The 16,118-nt window shown below is 45.0% G+C and overlaps 1 protein-coding gene across 3 annotated transcripts in view; it reads right to left on the reverse strand.

Moving 5' to 3' along the window:
- LOC111962297 (pleckstrin homology domain-containing family G member 4B-like) overlaps positions 1-16,118 on the reverse strand; it is a 57,374-nt gene that overhangs the window by 17,943 nt on the left and 23,313 nt on the right. For all 3 annotated transcript variants that reach the window (XM_070442010.1, XM_070441997.1, XM_070442026.1), the window contains exons 2-14: positions 14,214-14,411; positions 11,866-13,474; positions 10,547-10,759; positions 10,275-10,398; positions 7,213-7,306; positions 6,511-6,597; positions 5,852-5,968; positions 5,576-5,674; positions 5,337-5,485; positions 4,694-4,832; positions 4,353-4,475; positions 3,250-3,447; positions 1,727-2,784 (exon numbers count right to left, since the gene is read on the reverse strand). In XM_070442010.1, the coding sequence (XP_070298111.1) occupies positions 1,727-2,784; positions 3,250-3,447; positions 4,353-4,475; positions 4,694-4,832; positions 5,337-5,485; positions 5,576-5,674; positions 5,852-5,968; positions 6,511-6,597; positions 7,213-7,306; positions 10,275-10,398; positions 10,547-10,759; positions 11,866-13,474; positions 14,214-14,411 (4,208 nt within the window). The remainder of the gene's footprint in view (positions 1-1,726; positions 2,785-3,249; positions 3,448-4,352; positions 4,476-4,693; positions 4,833-5,336; positions 5,486-5,575; positions 5,675-5,851; positions 5,969-6,510; positions 6,598-7,212; positions 7,307-10,274; positions 10,399-10,546; positions 10,760-11,865; positions 13,475-14,213; positions 14,412-16,118) is intronic.

Genomic DNA, 16,118 nt, shown 5'->3' on the forward strand with positions numbered 1-16,118 from the left:
GAATTCAATTGATTGGACATGGGTTGGAAAGGCCCACACCTGTCTATATAAGGTCTCACAGTTAACAGTGCATGTCAGAGCAAAGAACAAGCCATGAGGTCGAAGGAATTGTCCGTAAAGCTCCAAGAGACACACATCTAGGGAAGGGTACCAAAACATTTCTGCAGCATTGAAGGTCCCCAAGAACACAGTGGCCTCCATCATTCTTAAATGGAAGAAGTTTGGAACCACCAAGACTCTTTCTAGAATTGGTCGCCTGGCCAAACTGAGCAATTGGGGGAGAAGGGCGTTGGTCAGGGAGGAGATGGTCACTCTGACAGCACTCCAGAGTTCCTCTGTGGAGATGGGAGAACCTTCCAGAAGGACAATAATTTCTGCAGCACTCTACCAATCAGGCCTTTATGGTAGATTGACCAAACTGAACCACTCCTCAGATAAAGGCACATGACAGTCCGCTTGGCGTCAGCTAAAAAAAACAAGATTGAACTCTTTGGCCTGAATGCCAAGCGTCACATCTGGAGTAAATCTGGCACCATCCCCACGCTGAAGCATGGTGGTAGCAGCATCATGCTGTGGGTATGTATTTCAGCGTCAAGTCAGAATCGAGGGAAAGATGACTGGAGCAAAGTACAGAGAGATCCTTGATGAAAATCTGCTCCAGAGCGATCAGGACCTCAGACTTGGGCGAAGGTTCACCTTCCAACAGGACAACGATCCTAAGCACACAGCCAAGGCAATGCAGGAGTGGCTTCGGGACAAGTCTCTGAATGTCCTTGAGTGGCCCAGCCAGAACATCTCTGGAGAGACCTGAAAGTAGCTGTGCAGCGATGCTCCCCATCCAACCTGAAAGAGCTTGAGAGGATCTGCAGAGAAGAATGGGAGAAACTTCTCAAATACAGGTGCCAAGCTTGTAGCATCATACCCAAGATGACTAGAGGCTGTAATCGCTGCAAAAAGTTGCTTCAACAAAGTACTGAGTAAAGGGTCTGAATACTTATGTAAATGTATTTTACATTTTTTATCTTTAATACATTTGCAAACATTTCTAGAAACCTGTTTTTGCTTTGGGTATTGTGTGTAAATTGATGAGGGGAAAAAAATATTAAATACATTTTAGAAAAAGTCTGTAATCTAACAAAATGTGGAAAAAGTCAAGGGGTCTGAATACTTTCCGAATGCACTGTATATTATAGTTTACTGTAAATACTACAATATATTACAGTATAATACAGTACATACTACAGTGTTCACTGTAGTGTCTTTGGAGACTTTAGCCTGCAAAAACACTACGGTGAATACTATATTGTTTATACTATAGTATACTATGGTATTTTTTCATGTAGGTATATCCCAATAAAGTGTGACTGGTATACTTAGTGTAGTTATTGCCAAGGTTTCAGGCAGATAATCTTCATCTGAAATCTAACAAAGACCCAAAGAAAAACCATCTCTATGCTGCCCTTCTACTAACACTGCATGTTGTAAATGTCATTTGTCACTCAGTTGTTTATTTAAACTGCCAGTAAGCATGATATCAAGACTTGTTTCCCAGAACCAGTTCAATAACAATGCTATTTTGTTTGTCTGAATTGCAGATTGTTAATAACTCTTGGGTGACTGTTGGCATGTTGGTTTTGTTGGAATTTCTGGGGGAAGCATTTGCATGTTATTTTTGGGATTGCTTTTCTCATAGCTGTTGAGAAGGGGGAGGAGGTGCATCACTCACAGAACATTGTTGCCATTATCTTCAGCTTGTGTGTCGGCCAATGATGAGACCTTCTGGGTCCTGTCACCAGTCGGGTCACAGGGGTCAAGGAAGGACACTGAAGACACCTCTATGGGGTCACCATCTTCTCTGTCCGTGTCCCTTTCCCCATTTGTCCTACAGCAGGAGTTGCAAGAGCAGAAACTTCCATTATGGGAGATATCATAAGGGTTTTGGGGGGACGGCAGGGCCACTACTGAGGGCTGACTATGGGAGTGTCTTGCCGACAAGGGGGAGGAGCCATACTTTGAGGACAGGGGAGAGCTGATACAGGAACCCTCACTCAGGGATCCCACCAAAGTGTCATGTTTCCATGAGAACGCCTCACACCCAGCAACCAGATCCCCCGTTTTGAGGTCCGTCTCGCTGTGGTGCCTTCCTGGTCCACCTTCTCCATCTTGGGGCACCGCTGGTGTCAGTTCCCCCTCTATGCCTGGGGATTTGGCCAACCGGGATGCTTCTTTGGCTCCTTTGCTCCCTTTCAAGTCCTCTTTGAAAGGGAGGTTAAAACACGCAATGTTAGCGCTGTACCTAGCACGGCTGTCTCTGCTCTCCATCTGTTCCACGGAGGCCCTCCCTGAGTTATTTGCCATATCGGCCACCCCTGGAGGGGAGTTTGAGGCTTGGGTTAGGGAGCAAGGGGCCACAACCACCTCCTTGTCTTCCTCCTCTTTCTCCCTCTCCTTCCAAGTCTCCAACACCCTGTCTTTCACTTGAGCTCCGCCAGCTGTGAGCTGCTGCTGGTATTTGTTGGCTGCATTCCCCTGCTGCTGCAGCCTCTCCCCCAGCCGCTGGCTGACTTCCTGGCACTGGATCCAGGTGGCATTCCACAAATTCATCTCCCTAGAGCCTCTCACGCTGCAGGCTTTGGCTTTGATCTTCTGGAAGTGTCGGGACGAGAAGCAGTCACCCAATCTCTCCTCGTAGGTCTTAAGCATGCTTAGACAGGCTTTGGCAGGATAGCGCTCCGTCTCTAGCTGCTCAAGATATTGCCTGCATTCCTTGGCAAGGGCAGCAGCCTAGAGGGAACAGTACAGAGATCAGTGTTATTTCAGAAGTGATCGAGAAGTTAGAAGAGTTTTTATTTGTGTATATCTTGGATGGGGGAGTCAGGGTTCTGAGAAGATTGATGGCAATATTGATGACTGTTGTGGCTAGGGGTTAAAGAGGTGGCCTGTCCGTACATTGTAAAAATGTATCAATCCTTCCTTCAGTTCCTCAGTTCATACGTGATATGAGTTACAACAGACAACATGGTCGTGGTGGTCAAAGTATGGTTGGAGAAATGAAGCAGAGTTAAGGTCAATTTCATATCGATTCGAATTCGTTGACATTCCTCCGTAAAAGTCAGATGCATTTCTGGCAATTGGGAGGAATTTAAATGGAATTAAGAAGGTAAGGACTTAAGAAAGGAAGAGAAGGAATGGACTATTTTTCAGAGTATTTTGACAGGACCAGGGTCTTCCTCAACGTCCTCAACTAACCTCTTCACAGAAGCGGTAGACATGCGCCATGTTGTCAAGCTCGGTACGCCGTTGCTCAGCGCGCAACATAAAGTCGGCCATATTAGATTTGAACGTGTTCATCACAGTCCTAAAAACCTCAGTCTCGGGGTTGGAGTTGGTGGAATCCAGAATCTTCTCCACCTCCATCACCAGGGTCAAGGTCTTCTGTTTCTTCTCCTATGATGAATAACAAAATATGTCAACATGTCCACCACCATATTTTACAGTAGGGTTATTGTCTGCCCATGCACCCTTTTTTCAACGCTAAACCCACCACTGGTGTGCGTGGCCAAAGAACTCTATGTTCATGTCATCCTAGAAATGTAAATGCCTGGAGTTTGCTAAACGGCATTGGCACTAGGATTGTAATCGGTGCTATGGTCAAATTACATGAAAATAGAGCTCTATGGCTACACATACCAGTGATGGGTTTGGTGTCGAAATAAGGATGCATAAACAGGAAAGAACCTCATACCCAATTTTTTTATGTAATTGGTCTCTTTTGCTTCCGTTGGTCCTTGGACCTTGTTAAGGTCAACGACATCATGAACTTTACCCAGTACCAGGACATTTTAGCCAAAAACCTGGTTGCCTCTGTCAGGAGGCTAAAACTTGGCTGCAAGTGGAACTTCCAGCAACCCCAAGCACACATAAAAATCACCAAAGAAATTGTTAATTTAACACAAAATCAACATTTCGCATGTCTCCGGACTTGAAACCCATTGAAAACCTGTGGTTTGAATTGAAAAGTGCAGATCAAAGATATCAAGGATCTGGAGGGCTTTGGTATGGAAGAATGGTCTAATATCCCTAATGTGTTCTCCAATATTATAAAACCATTTACAAAAAGGCTCAGTGCCGTTATCCTCACAATGTGAGGTATTGAAAGGCATTGAAAACAGGGGTGCCAATCATTTTTACCCCCATTTTTTGGAGAAAAATAATATTACTTGTTGAACAAAATCTCTTTATCTGAGCAATTGTATTAAAAAATAATATAATTTCCCCATTAATCTTAGCATACAATATAGCTCAGTATTTGTATTATTTACTTTAAAGTCTAACCCCCAATCCAACTGTACCTTGGCCTGAGTGAGGACGGTGTCAAAGCGCTGAAGGGCTTGGTTCACACTCTCCAGTGTGTCCTCAGTGGAGTTGGAGAACACCAGCCATTGCTCTCCTTCTGTATCAAACCATGCCTTGGCCTACAAGGTACAAATTCAGATATGGAATTATACATCATAAGGCATACGAACAGACCCGGGTGAAAAGAGTATTCGTTTTCTTTCGATAATGTTAGGTGTGCTTGATTTAGTAAGAGCAAGCAGGCACAGTTCCTTTGTGACAAGGAAGAAAGTATGTACAACACAAGATACAGTACTTCTAGCTGAATGTTCTCTAAGGTTAGAACCTCCTGACCTACCGTATTAAGATTTGACTCCGCCTCCCTGAGTTTGAGCAGGAAGTCCAGATGCTGTAGTGATTCATTGGACTTCATCACCAGGGTGTGAACATTCTCCTCCACCTGGTTATATAGGACCGTCACCGACTCCAAGGCATCCCTGTAATGAGAGGTGGACGTTATCAAACATTCACTCCAGTCCTTACCTCTCCAACTTGATAGATTATGTGTGGTCAGTGGTGTTCTGGCAGAAAAAAGGCTGCCTTGGTATTACCTAGATCCCTCAAACTCAACTCTGGACCTTGGGGCCAGTTCCACTGCATTTTTTTATTGTTCCCCTCTAATCAGGGACTGATTTAGACCTGTGACACCAGGTGTGTGCAATTAATTATCAGGTACAACAGAAAACCAGCAGGCTCCGGACCTCGTAGGGTAAGAATTGAGTAGCCCTGACATAGATGATTGCTACCATAGAGATGGATAGAGGGCTCACTTGCCAAGAAGCCTGTTTTAGAATGGGCAATGCAATGGAGGGCAAGTAGTCGACTGGGTAGGTGGGACATAGAAGCGATCAATGGCAAAGATAGGTGTGCCCTCTTTCCATCTCTAAGGGTGCTACACACAGTTAATCACAACCATTTATGAATTAGATTAATAACAGTACCTGTAGTCGTCGGACTTGGTAAATCGAAACTCCTCCCTCCTCATTCTGGTCAGAATGGCTCCACCTTCTCTCTGTAAAGGGACCAATCGGGCATCCTGCAGCACCTCTTTCATTGAGGTCTTCTGATCTTGAATAGATAGCTGAACATCCTGAACCAAAAACAACGCAATGTAAAAAAAAAAAATCATCTTAGAAAAAATAACGCTATAGACTTTTAATTTATAATTGTAATGAGCTACCTGGGCGGTGTCCGTTTTGAGATTACCATCAATTTTCTTGATTGCTCTATGTAGTAAATGGGCTGCCCCTTGCAGGTCCGACACAAAGGAAACCAGTTTCTGAAACACAGGAAAAAGATTTTAGGATCCAGACTCATACCAAAACAACGCCGATACAATAGATTTGGTGGATTGATGCTTCAGAATAGCAAAGACAACAGCCACACGAGTGCGAACAAGTTCACCTCCAAACCGATTTCTTGCCCACTAAAGCCATTTATAAATATTATACTGTACCTGGTGAAACTGCAGCCAATCAGTGTGGCTGTAGGGAAAGTTCCCACCTAGGTCAGAGGTCAGCTGTTGTCCCTCCACCATCTTGTGCAGGGCCTTCAGAGAGGTCACCACTTCCATCTGATTGACAGGAGGCATTTTTATTATTTTACCTTTATTTAACTAGGCAAGTCAGTTAAGAACAAATTCTTATTTTGAACGACGGCCTAGGAACAGTGGGTTAACTGCCTTGTTCAGAGGCAGAACGACAGATTTTTAGGGCAATAGGGCTATATTCTGTATACCAACCCTACCTTGTCACAACACAACAGATTGGCTGAAACTCATTAAGAAGAAAATAAATTCCTCAAATTAAATTTAACAAGGCACACCTGTTAATTGAAATGCATTCCAGGTGACTACCTCATAAACCTGGTTGACAGAATGACAAGAGTGTGCAAAGCTGTCATCAAGGCAAAGGGTGGCTACTTTGAAGAATCTCAAATATAAAATATATTTTGATTTAACACTTTTTTGGTTACTACATGATTCCATATGTGTTATTTCAAAGTGTTGATGTCTTCACTATTATTCTACAATGTAGAAAATAGTCAAAATAAGAAAAACCTTGGAATGAGTAGGTGTGTCCAAACTTTTGACCGGTACTGTATGTGCTTTCTGACCTGTAGCCCAGGGTGTCTTTCAGGGCGAGGGCTTGTGTCTTTATCCACCAGTATCAGCACACTATGGACTGCATTCAGGGCTTGTTCCTTTGGGGCCGACCAATAAGGAAACATGTCAGGACAAGGCATCATGCAAGGTCATCATAATGTGTTCTTCACTCTAGGGATTCACATGTGTATGTGTCCCCAAGATGTGTTTAAATGGTCGGTAAATATCCATGATAGAAAATGATAGATCATTGTCAATGACACAATTGACTACTCTGCAGTGGACAGAAATCCCTATGAATTCATAAAGGATACATTTAGTGAAGTCAGTCATGTACAGCAACCAATATCTCCTTGTGGACTTCCCAGGACACAGCAATCCCCAAACTATCATGAACTGCAGCAACGATGCTTTACTTTACTCAGAACAATAGCTTGTGTTGTATGGCTCTGTTGTATGACCTGTTGTCATCTATGCCATGTTGTCTTTGTTGATAGTGTTTTTTACCTCAGTGCTTGAGAACGCAAGCAAAATCTTGCAAAAGCCAATAATGTGAACTAAACTGATCTGAACTGCGTGACCTTCCACCATATTGCATTTGAACGGTGAGTAACTAGATACACCACAATCAGCTCTCTATCTCCGAATCTAAATAGGTGGATTATAGTTTCATAGTTGACTTATTGTGATGTGATGACTCATATTTTCCTAACCTGAACCATCATTAAGGCTTTGTAGAAGAGGGAGGGAGGGTGCATCTTTCTGGCATTAATCACCACTGTCATTCCCAGGTCCCGGACCTCTTTTCTAGAAAAGAAAAAACAGGGAAGCATGTTGGGGCACATTTTAAAAGTTGTTCACACTGTCCTGGAATTCTCACAATCAGATCGATAGTGTTATTCGAGCGGTTTTAGTGGTTTCACCTCTTCTCGCCCACTGACTGTGTCTGTCCGTCTCACGCACGCACATGCACCACATGAACACACCGTCCCCCCCACACACACGCGCCTCACCGTAATTGCTCCATCTTAGGTTACCAGTTGGGTCTGTCTGTTCTTTAAAAACCTGCATACCAGACAGTTGGCAGTCAGCCAATGGCCTGCGGGCTATAGTGTTGTCATTGTGGTTTGTCAGGACGAGATGCCTCATAAAAGGTTAAATGAGGAACATTCCGGGGGCGACATTAAAGGGCCAATCTGTTTTAACGAGACAGCCGTCACCTTGAATTTCAATGTGTGTCCATTAAAGCTGTGTAAAGAGATTAGATTGTAAAATGTGTATCATGAGGACATTTGGCTTTTAAACAGCTCCGGCTGCGAGACCAGTGTCAGCTGGGGGTAAAGCTATAGGGTTAACTGAGAACACAGTGGATGACATGTCTTTATTTGTTCATCAGTTTTAGAAGTGGGAGACTATGGCCCTGTTCAAATACTTTACATCTATATATTTTCCTTCCTTCCTTCCTTCCTTCCTTCCTTCCTTCCTTCCTTTCCTTCCTTCCTTCCTTCCTTCCTTCCTTCCTTCCTTCCTTCTTCCATTGGAGTAATCACTGATATGATTGAACAATTTCACAACAAACCATGTCAGTTTCGCTGATAAGTTCAAGGAAGGGTGGAAGGAAGGATGCATTATCAAAGTATTCGAAAAGGGCATAGTAGGGTTGCGTGAGACATAAGATTGGTGGTATTTCACTGCCCTCCTGTGGTGAAAAGATATAGCCACAAATCCATGTCAAATGTTTTGACAGCATGCATTAAAAAGTGATGAGAGGGTTACCTAAATGACTTCCAAACAATGTAGAATATTTACTTCCATTTCATAGTGTGTTCTTAATATGTATTACAAGGACACACAAAAAAATGCATGAATCACATTTATAGTAAGGTAAGAGTGGACAGAACAGGGCCCGGTTTCCCGATAGCGATGGAATTTAGGCTTATGAGAGTTTTAATGATGCATCATCCCTACAATGTCCGAATATGTAACGTGTTTCCCAAAACTCCACAATGAAAGAATGTTTGCTATATGCGTTGTGGATACTGATATCATCCAAACAACAGCATTGCTGCTCTCGGATCAGATTTCTCCAATCAAATCTTACCTTAACATTAGAATTATTCCACAATACTGACGACGGATCAGCTCCTAGAGGAATATAATCCCCCAGGCTTATATCGCTGCAACTATTGAGGAAGCTTATTCTAATGCTTAACCAATAATAATGCATTAAATCACAGATTTTGCACATCATTGCAGACATGTTGTTACACATCATGAAATATACTGAACAAAAATGTGAATGCAACATTTAAAATGTTGGTCCCATTTTTCATGAGCTGAAATAAAAGATCCAGAATTTTCCATACGCACAAAAAGCTTATTTACATCCTTGTTATTGAGCATTTCTCCTTTGCCAAGATAATATCAAGAAATTGATTAAACAGCATGATCATTACACATGTGCACCTTGTGCTGGGGACAATAAATGGCCACTCTAAAATGTGCAGTTTTGTCACAAAACACAATGCCACAGATGTCTCAAGTTTTGAGGCAGCGTGCAATTGGCATGCCGACTGCAGGAATGTCCACCAGAGCTGTTGCCAGATAATTTAATGTTAATTTCTCTACCATTCTCCACTGTCTTCGATGGCCACTGGCATGCTGGAGAAGTGTGCTCTTCACAGATGAATCCCGGTTTCAACTCTACTGGGCAGATGACAGACAGCATGTATGGCATTGTAGGGGCGAGTGGTTTGCTGATGTCAACGTTGTGAACAGAGTGCCCCAATGGTGATGGTGGAAATATGGTATGGGCAGGCATCAGCTATAGACAACGAACACAATTGCATTTTATCAATGGTAATTTGAATGCGCTAGAGATACCGTGACGAGATCCTGAGGCCCATTGTTGTGCCATTCATCTGCCGCCATCACCTCATGTTTCAGCATGATAATGCATGGCCCCATGTCACAAGGATCTGTACATAATTCCTGGAAGCTGAAAATGTCCCAGTTCTTCCATGGCCTGAATACTCAATAGACATGTAACCTATTGAGCATGTTTGGGATGCTCTGGATCAATGTGTACGACAGGGTGTGGGAAGCAAGTGGGACAACATTCCACAGGCCACAATCAGCAGCCTGATCAACTCTATGCGAAGGAGATGTCACACTGCATGAGGCAAATGGTGGTCACACCAGATACTGACTGGTTTTCTGATCCATGCCCTACATGCCCTAAGGTATCTGTGACCAACAGATACATATCTGTATTCCCAGTCATGTGAAATCCATAGAGTAGGACGTAATTAATTAATTTAAGTTGACTGATTTCCCATCTTCCGCATTTAACCCAACCCCTCTGAATTAGGGAGGTGTGAAGGGGTGCCTTAATCGACATCCACGTCTTCGGCGTCCGGGGAACAGTGAACTGTAACTCAGTAAAATCTTTGAAATTGTTGAATGTTGCGTTTATATTTTTGATCAGTGTGAACTGAGTCAAAAATAACAGACAGTGCAGCCTACAATTTGCAAAACAGAACTGTAGGCTATTAATGCAGTCATTTCGGTTTTCATTCAATTTCTGTTTTAATCCTTTGCTTGTTTGAAACAGTTGCAAAGACATTGGCAACTTTGTATTGATAGTCAACTTTAGTAACATTGCTTTTGGGAAACTGGGCCCAAACCAGTTGATCACCTACACCCTATACAAAATCACATACAATAAACTCCCTTGAACTATCACCGAAGATGTTTAGTGATTGATTGGTATTACCTGGGGATGGAGTGGAGGTAAAGTAGCACTTTACACACCTCCTGGGCAGACAGCAGAGGAGACATCCAGGCCTGCCTGTTCCCATGGACCTCCAGCACGGCCCTGCCCACCCTGTCTCTGCTACCTGGGGGTGGAGGGGACAGTAGAGGGTGTCGTGGAGAGGTTGGACAAAGAAAAGTGTGGACCAGGGGCGTATTCATAAGGGAACACAGTAGCTACATGTGTGTTTCTTATTGGACAACACTGGATGGCATGCAGAACAAACACAATACCTGGTAGACTGACGAAGCCCAGGTGAAGTAGCCCACTGATACTTCTGAAGATGGAGTCTTGGGAGGGAGGATATGGAGGAGCTCTGTGTATGGGGGAGGGGGGTGGGATTGGGGGCGCTGAGGGCTTGGTCTTTGGACTCTGGAGTTTGGTGTCAGGTCCGATGGAGGGTGCAGTAGCCTGCGTTTCAACTTTGCCAGGCGAGGGATCTTGAGCTAAAAAAAAAATGACGGATACTTTTGACCAACCGGGAAGGCGAACGTGTTCACGTCATTTAGTGCATCTTCTCTATTAGGTATCTGATTTATCTCTGTGTGTGTCATTTTAATCAACGTAATCCGTGTTGTTCAAGACTGTGCTTAGACTTCTGTTCTAGCCTAACACCAACACATCGCATCCAACTAAACACCTAATCATCACATACTGTATTTTAGTGCTGGGCTAAAACAAAAGCCTGCACACAGTCTTGAACAATACTGATTAAGTTGATTAAAATGATAAACACAGAAGGAGACATCAGTGACGCATCAATAGATTTCTCACTAACCAGGGTTGAAGAACAACGCTCTACTGTAAAGTCTTCCTGGTCAAGATTTGACCTTTTAGCACTGGGGCATTTATTTTTTGGACATAGATCTCAATGGCTGTCTTTCATACAAACCTTAACCTTACGTGCCACAGTTGCACTATGTAAACCCTTTAAACATTGCACATGCTGTCTCCCTGTAACCAAACGCTGCCAGGCTGTTAAGCATGGCTTTGATTTCTAGCATCCTAATTGGCTTCTTCTAGAGCCAACAAAGGCTCGTCTGTGTTCCCTCTCCCTCACCAGTCCAATAGTCTTGAGTCCTCGGAGGGCCCTTGTGAGGGTGTAGGGAGGAAGGGTTTAATAGGGAATGGGGACAGTCCCCTCTCTTTCTTCCCTAGCTCCCTGCTAGACCTCTGAGTGCCCTTGCGAGTCCTCGTGTGAGGGTGTAGGGAACGGGAACAGTGCCTTCTCCTCCCTCACCCCCTGTCTCTCTCCATAAAAGGAATGTCATGTTTACTACCATAGCCAATGGCCACTGGCCTAAGGGCCCCCCTTCGACACAGCACACTCCCTTCAGCAAAAGGGGGCCGAGGTTGAGTTTAAATTAATTGGTGTACACAGAGATGGTTTCAGTGTCCCTTTGAAACATGCACTATTTATGAAGCAAGACAGTAAGCTGGATGGGGTACAACAATACCAGTCTATGTTGCAATGTTGTTGCAATATCAAAGGCATCACTGTATGGTTCAGGTCAGCACAAAAGTGTGTAAAGGGAACAGTAGTCCCTCTTACCATTCTTTGCAGACTGCCGCCTCTCCAGCTTGGGGGACACCAGGCCGAAGGCATTGATTTTCTTACACTGCACCACCTGGACACAGACGGGGGTCATCTCTGGACAGATGTCACTGTGGCTCCTGTTGTTCAGTTTATGGACCAGAGGACTTCCTCTGGCAGTCTCGGACACAGTGGAGAGTGCCCTGGGCTTGGCCTTGTGTTTACCAATGGTTTTCACTGCCTCCGGGTTCCAAACTGGCTTGGAGGTGAAGTCACAGTCAAAGGCATCAACCACGCCCTGGTGATGGCCCACCGGAGGTAACATTAGCATTGAGTCAGGTCCTGTTTGATGGGCTTTGTGGTTTGTTTGAAGTTCCTGATTATGGGGTTCCACTTGGCAGAGTTTATGAATGACTTGAGGTTCTTTAGTATGTTTTCCTGGTTTGTGAGTTATGGCAGGTTTGATAGATTTGTGTGGTATGTGATTTAGGTTTGGGGATTCCTTAGCAAAGTGCCCATGTTGGTGTGGCTCGTGACCTACAATAGGCTCCTTATAGTGGTTACAGCACTCCCAGTGATCCTGACCCAGACCTCTGGCGTGACCCTCGAAGCCAGACTCCTCCCCTCCGCAGGGGCCGGACTCCTCCAGAGCAGCTAGCAGTCCTACGCTCCCCCTCTCAAAGGGAACTGGGTTGCGCAGGGCTGCTAGGTAAGAGTCCCTGTACCTGCACTTTAGTTCATGTCCACTAGGCTCCTGCCCTAGCCTCCTCTGGCTGCATGGTGTGCAAGGCTCCTCTGAAAACCTGAGGGTGCACCCACAGGGGGTGCTGCTCCCAAGTGGTATAGGAGGAGGGGGCCTGACCGGTTTGAACAAAGGGGGAGGATTTGAAGGTTTGGGAGTCCTACTGCGTCCCGCAAGAGACTCTTTCTCCTTGGAGAACTCCACTAAATCCACATAGTCACCTTCAATCTCGCAGTAGTTCCAGCTGGTGTCCCAGGTGTTGGGCGACACCCAGCCCACAGGCTTGACTAGTGGTTTGGCATGCGGTTTGGTGACAAATTTCTCATGGTCACCCTTGATTAGTTTCGAGGTACCGTCCATGAGTCGCAAGGACACAGATATCCCGTCCCTGGCAGGAAGGATCATGGTCTCCAGAGAAAGGGCGGAAGCGGTAGAGTCGGAAGAGGATGGAATCTGCAACTGCCGTGACTCAAACGGAACGTCCCGGATAACACTTGATGTAGTCATGGTCTTGTGCTTGACCAGAAACTCGGGGATTGCCACTTGCGCCCAGGGCACCTTCATCACTCCCTGGTCGGTGGAAAGCAGGCAGTGGGACAGTGGGGTGCCATGGCGTCCGTCATTCACCTCCCTCAGCCAATCAAGGGTAAAGATATAGGGGTAAGTGGTGTCGGGGATGGGGGTCTCCTCCACCTCGTGGCAGCCCTCCTCCAGGAGACTCTTGAGGACAATGCGGGCAGCCTGTTCGCCAAAGGGCTCCACCTGCAGGTAGAAGTCTCCGGGGCGCAACAGGAGAGGGTTGAGGGGGGCCAGCTGGATCACGGTCCTGTCACGGAGGCACAGGGGCCAGCCCTCACAACGGAACAGCACATCTGAGTATGCAGCCTGGGGAGAGGGAGGGAGAGATTGGAGAGGGGGTGAGTTGCATGGATTTATGATCCCTTACGTCAGAGTTTCTCATCGTCAGTACCGCAGTAGGATCGCACTTTTTTTGTTCCAGCCCAGCACCCTTGATGAGTTTAATCAGGTGGGTTAATGCTGGACTAGAAGAAAAAAGACTAAATGATCCAACATTTAAATTCCCGTGGTTCCCACTAGGGGTGTTCTTCAGCTACGTATTATGTGACATGAGAAGACTATAATCCAAAACAAATCAGGCTAACTTCTACTTTAAATTGCATTTTACAGACTGGAATGCAATAAAGGAAGGATGAATAACTCAAATTCATCTTCATATGTCCACTGCTGAGCTGTGGTTATGAAAAACTGAACCCCAGATTCTGGCCTAACCCCAACTTTTCCTGAGCCTCAAACAAACACAAATGGAATCCTAGACTGTGTTTTCTCTTTTCTATTGAACACTTTGAGGAGAAACAATCAAATGTGATCCTTTGCTGAGCGATGTCAGCTCAGTTGCATGTCTGGCTAGGATCCACAGAAAATGAATAAAGCATAAACAACAGCTTGGATATATCCCGCGACAGACAAGTAAACCTTTTGTTGATGTCTTTGTTTCAATGCAGTTAGAACCACAATGTGAACCTCTGCGGTTTCACTGTTACTGAACTCAAGTTGCTCCATCTATTCTGTGTGTGCGTATGCGTGAGTGCTTCTGTGTACTCACACACGCCGCCTGCTGCACACTCTCCAAGAGGTGTTTGGACGGGATGAGGAAGTCCAGCAAGCAGTGCAGTGCGTCACCGTGGAAGCGCTCCTCGATGGTCCTAAACAGCTGACTGAGGACGGTGGGCGCTGTGACCTCAAAGGGCGGGAACAGAGCCGACAGGGCACTCTGGATGGACGAGTCCAGGGATTCTGGGTTCTGAGGGACGGGGCGGAAGAGATATTTTGGTTTCAAGTCACCTCCCACATCAACTAACATGTTCACACAAGTCCCTTTTTATTTAATTTCACTTTCATATAAGATAGGAGAGCATGAACAAAGAGTGAATGATAATGTAATTGTACCCTGACCCTTTTTTTCATTGCAGCAATTGGAATGCAAGTATGTTTGCCAGAGTGCAAATCCCCAAATATGAGCGTGTGTGTGTGTGTGTGTGTGTGTGTGTGTGTGTGAGTAGCTTCAGAGGTCAGTGTCAATTTTCACTTCCACTGGTGTTGACAGCACCACTTTGTTTGAAGAAAGCCGCAGAACATAACCGCAGAACGTCCAACACACGGTAAATGTCAAGCCACAGGACAGCTATTTTTCTTGGCCTTTACCCCTATACTGGGCCCTTTGGAATGACTCTAAGCAAATCACTTTAGCATCTGCAACCAACAAATGTTGAACTTTGAAGTATTGTACGGTAGGGGAGGTTCCTCAGAGGAGGAAAGGGAGGACCGATTTAGATTTTTTTTCTGAAATATTATACAAATGTATCCTCTTTAGATAAAACTATACTAAATATATTCACGTCACCAAATACCTGATTAAAACACATTGTTTTGCAATGAAGGTCTACAGTAGTCTCAACAACAAACTAGGCCAGCACCATGGTGTAGCCGGAGGACAGCTATTTTCTGTCCTCCTCTGGCTACATTGACTTCAATACAAAACCTAGGATGCTCGTGCTCCTCACCCCCTGAATTATGACAACTTCCGGAGGATGTCCTCCAACCAATCAAAGCTTTTGCAGTAGGAACTAACTTGTTGTCCATCCAATCAAAGGATCAGAGAAGGAACCTAATACTACACATGTGTGACGCAGTGCCTTTTCTCACACGGCAAATGGAGAAACCACAGACATCAGCAGTCACTAGCAGTGGTCAGTTATCATCAGGTATGTGGACGATCAGGGATTTATTCAGGAACGTTTTTTTGGGGGGCTACTTTGATGTGTCAAGCGGGCGAGATGTGCAGTCTGTGTTTGACTTAGTGAAATCTGAGATGTCAGAGTTTAAGTTCACGGAGAAACTTGTTGTCTAAACCTATGATGGTGCTTCAGTAAATGGCTTCTGACTTAAATGGCCACCGTTGTGCATTGCTATGCATTCTCAAAGATGAGGTTTTCTTTGTGACACTTGGCGGCTTCACCAGTTTTTGGGGGGGGAAGTCGACCAAGAGGGTGATGTTGCTTGAACAGGCTGGACGTGCATGCTTGACGAAAAACGCATTGGAATTTCACTTCTAGAATTGTCAACACTGTTGCGAAAAATTGTGAGCAAACTGAAGGTCCCCTTCACCCTATTATAGAGCACCCTACCATGGAGGATGATACTGTGTCATGTGCACCTACAATGCACTGTATGACTCAATTCACGATAACATCAAGTCTCAGACAGCACAGAGGTACAAAAGCTTGGACACCATGCGATTCCTGGAGTTGTTAGACGGTAGTACATTTTATTAATTCAAGAGAGAGTTCCCAGATGATGCTTTGACAAGCCTATCACAGACCTTTTGACATTTTTTTTTCATGTCTGACAACAGAGCTGCAAGTGTTTTACTGTGATGGGGAGATTCGAGGGAGATTCAAGCCCCTGGTCCTCTGCCCTCCTGGCCCACCCAAGGCCCTCTGAACAACTG

This window comes from Salvelinus sp. IW2-2015, linkage group LG1, assembly GCF_002910315.2.
Source record: "Salvelinus sp. IW2-2015 linkage group LG1, ASM291031v2, whole genome shotgun sequence".
In the NCBI taxonomy this organism is placed as follows: domain Eukaryota; kingdom Metazoa; phylum Chordata; class Actinopteri; order Salmoniformes; family Salmonidae; genus Salvelinus; species Salvelinus sp. IW2-2015.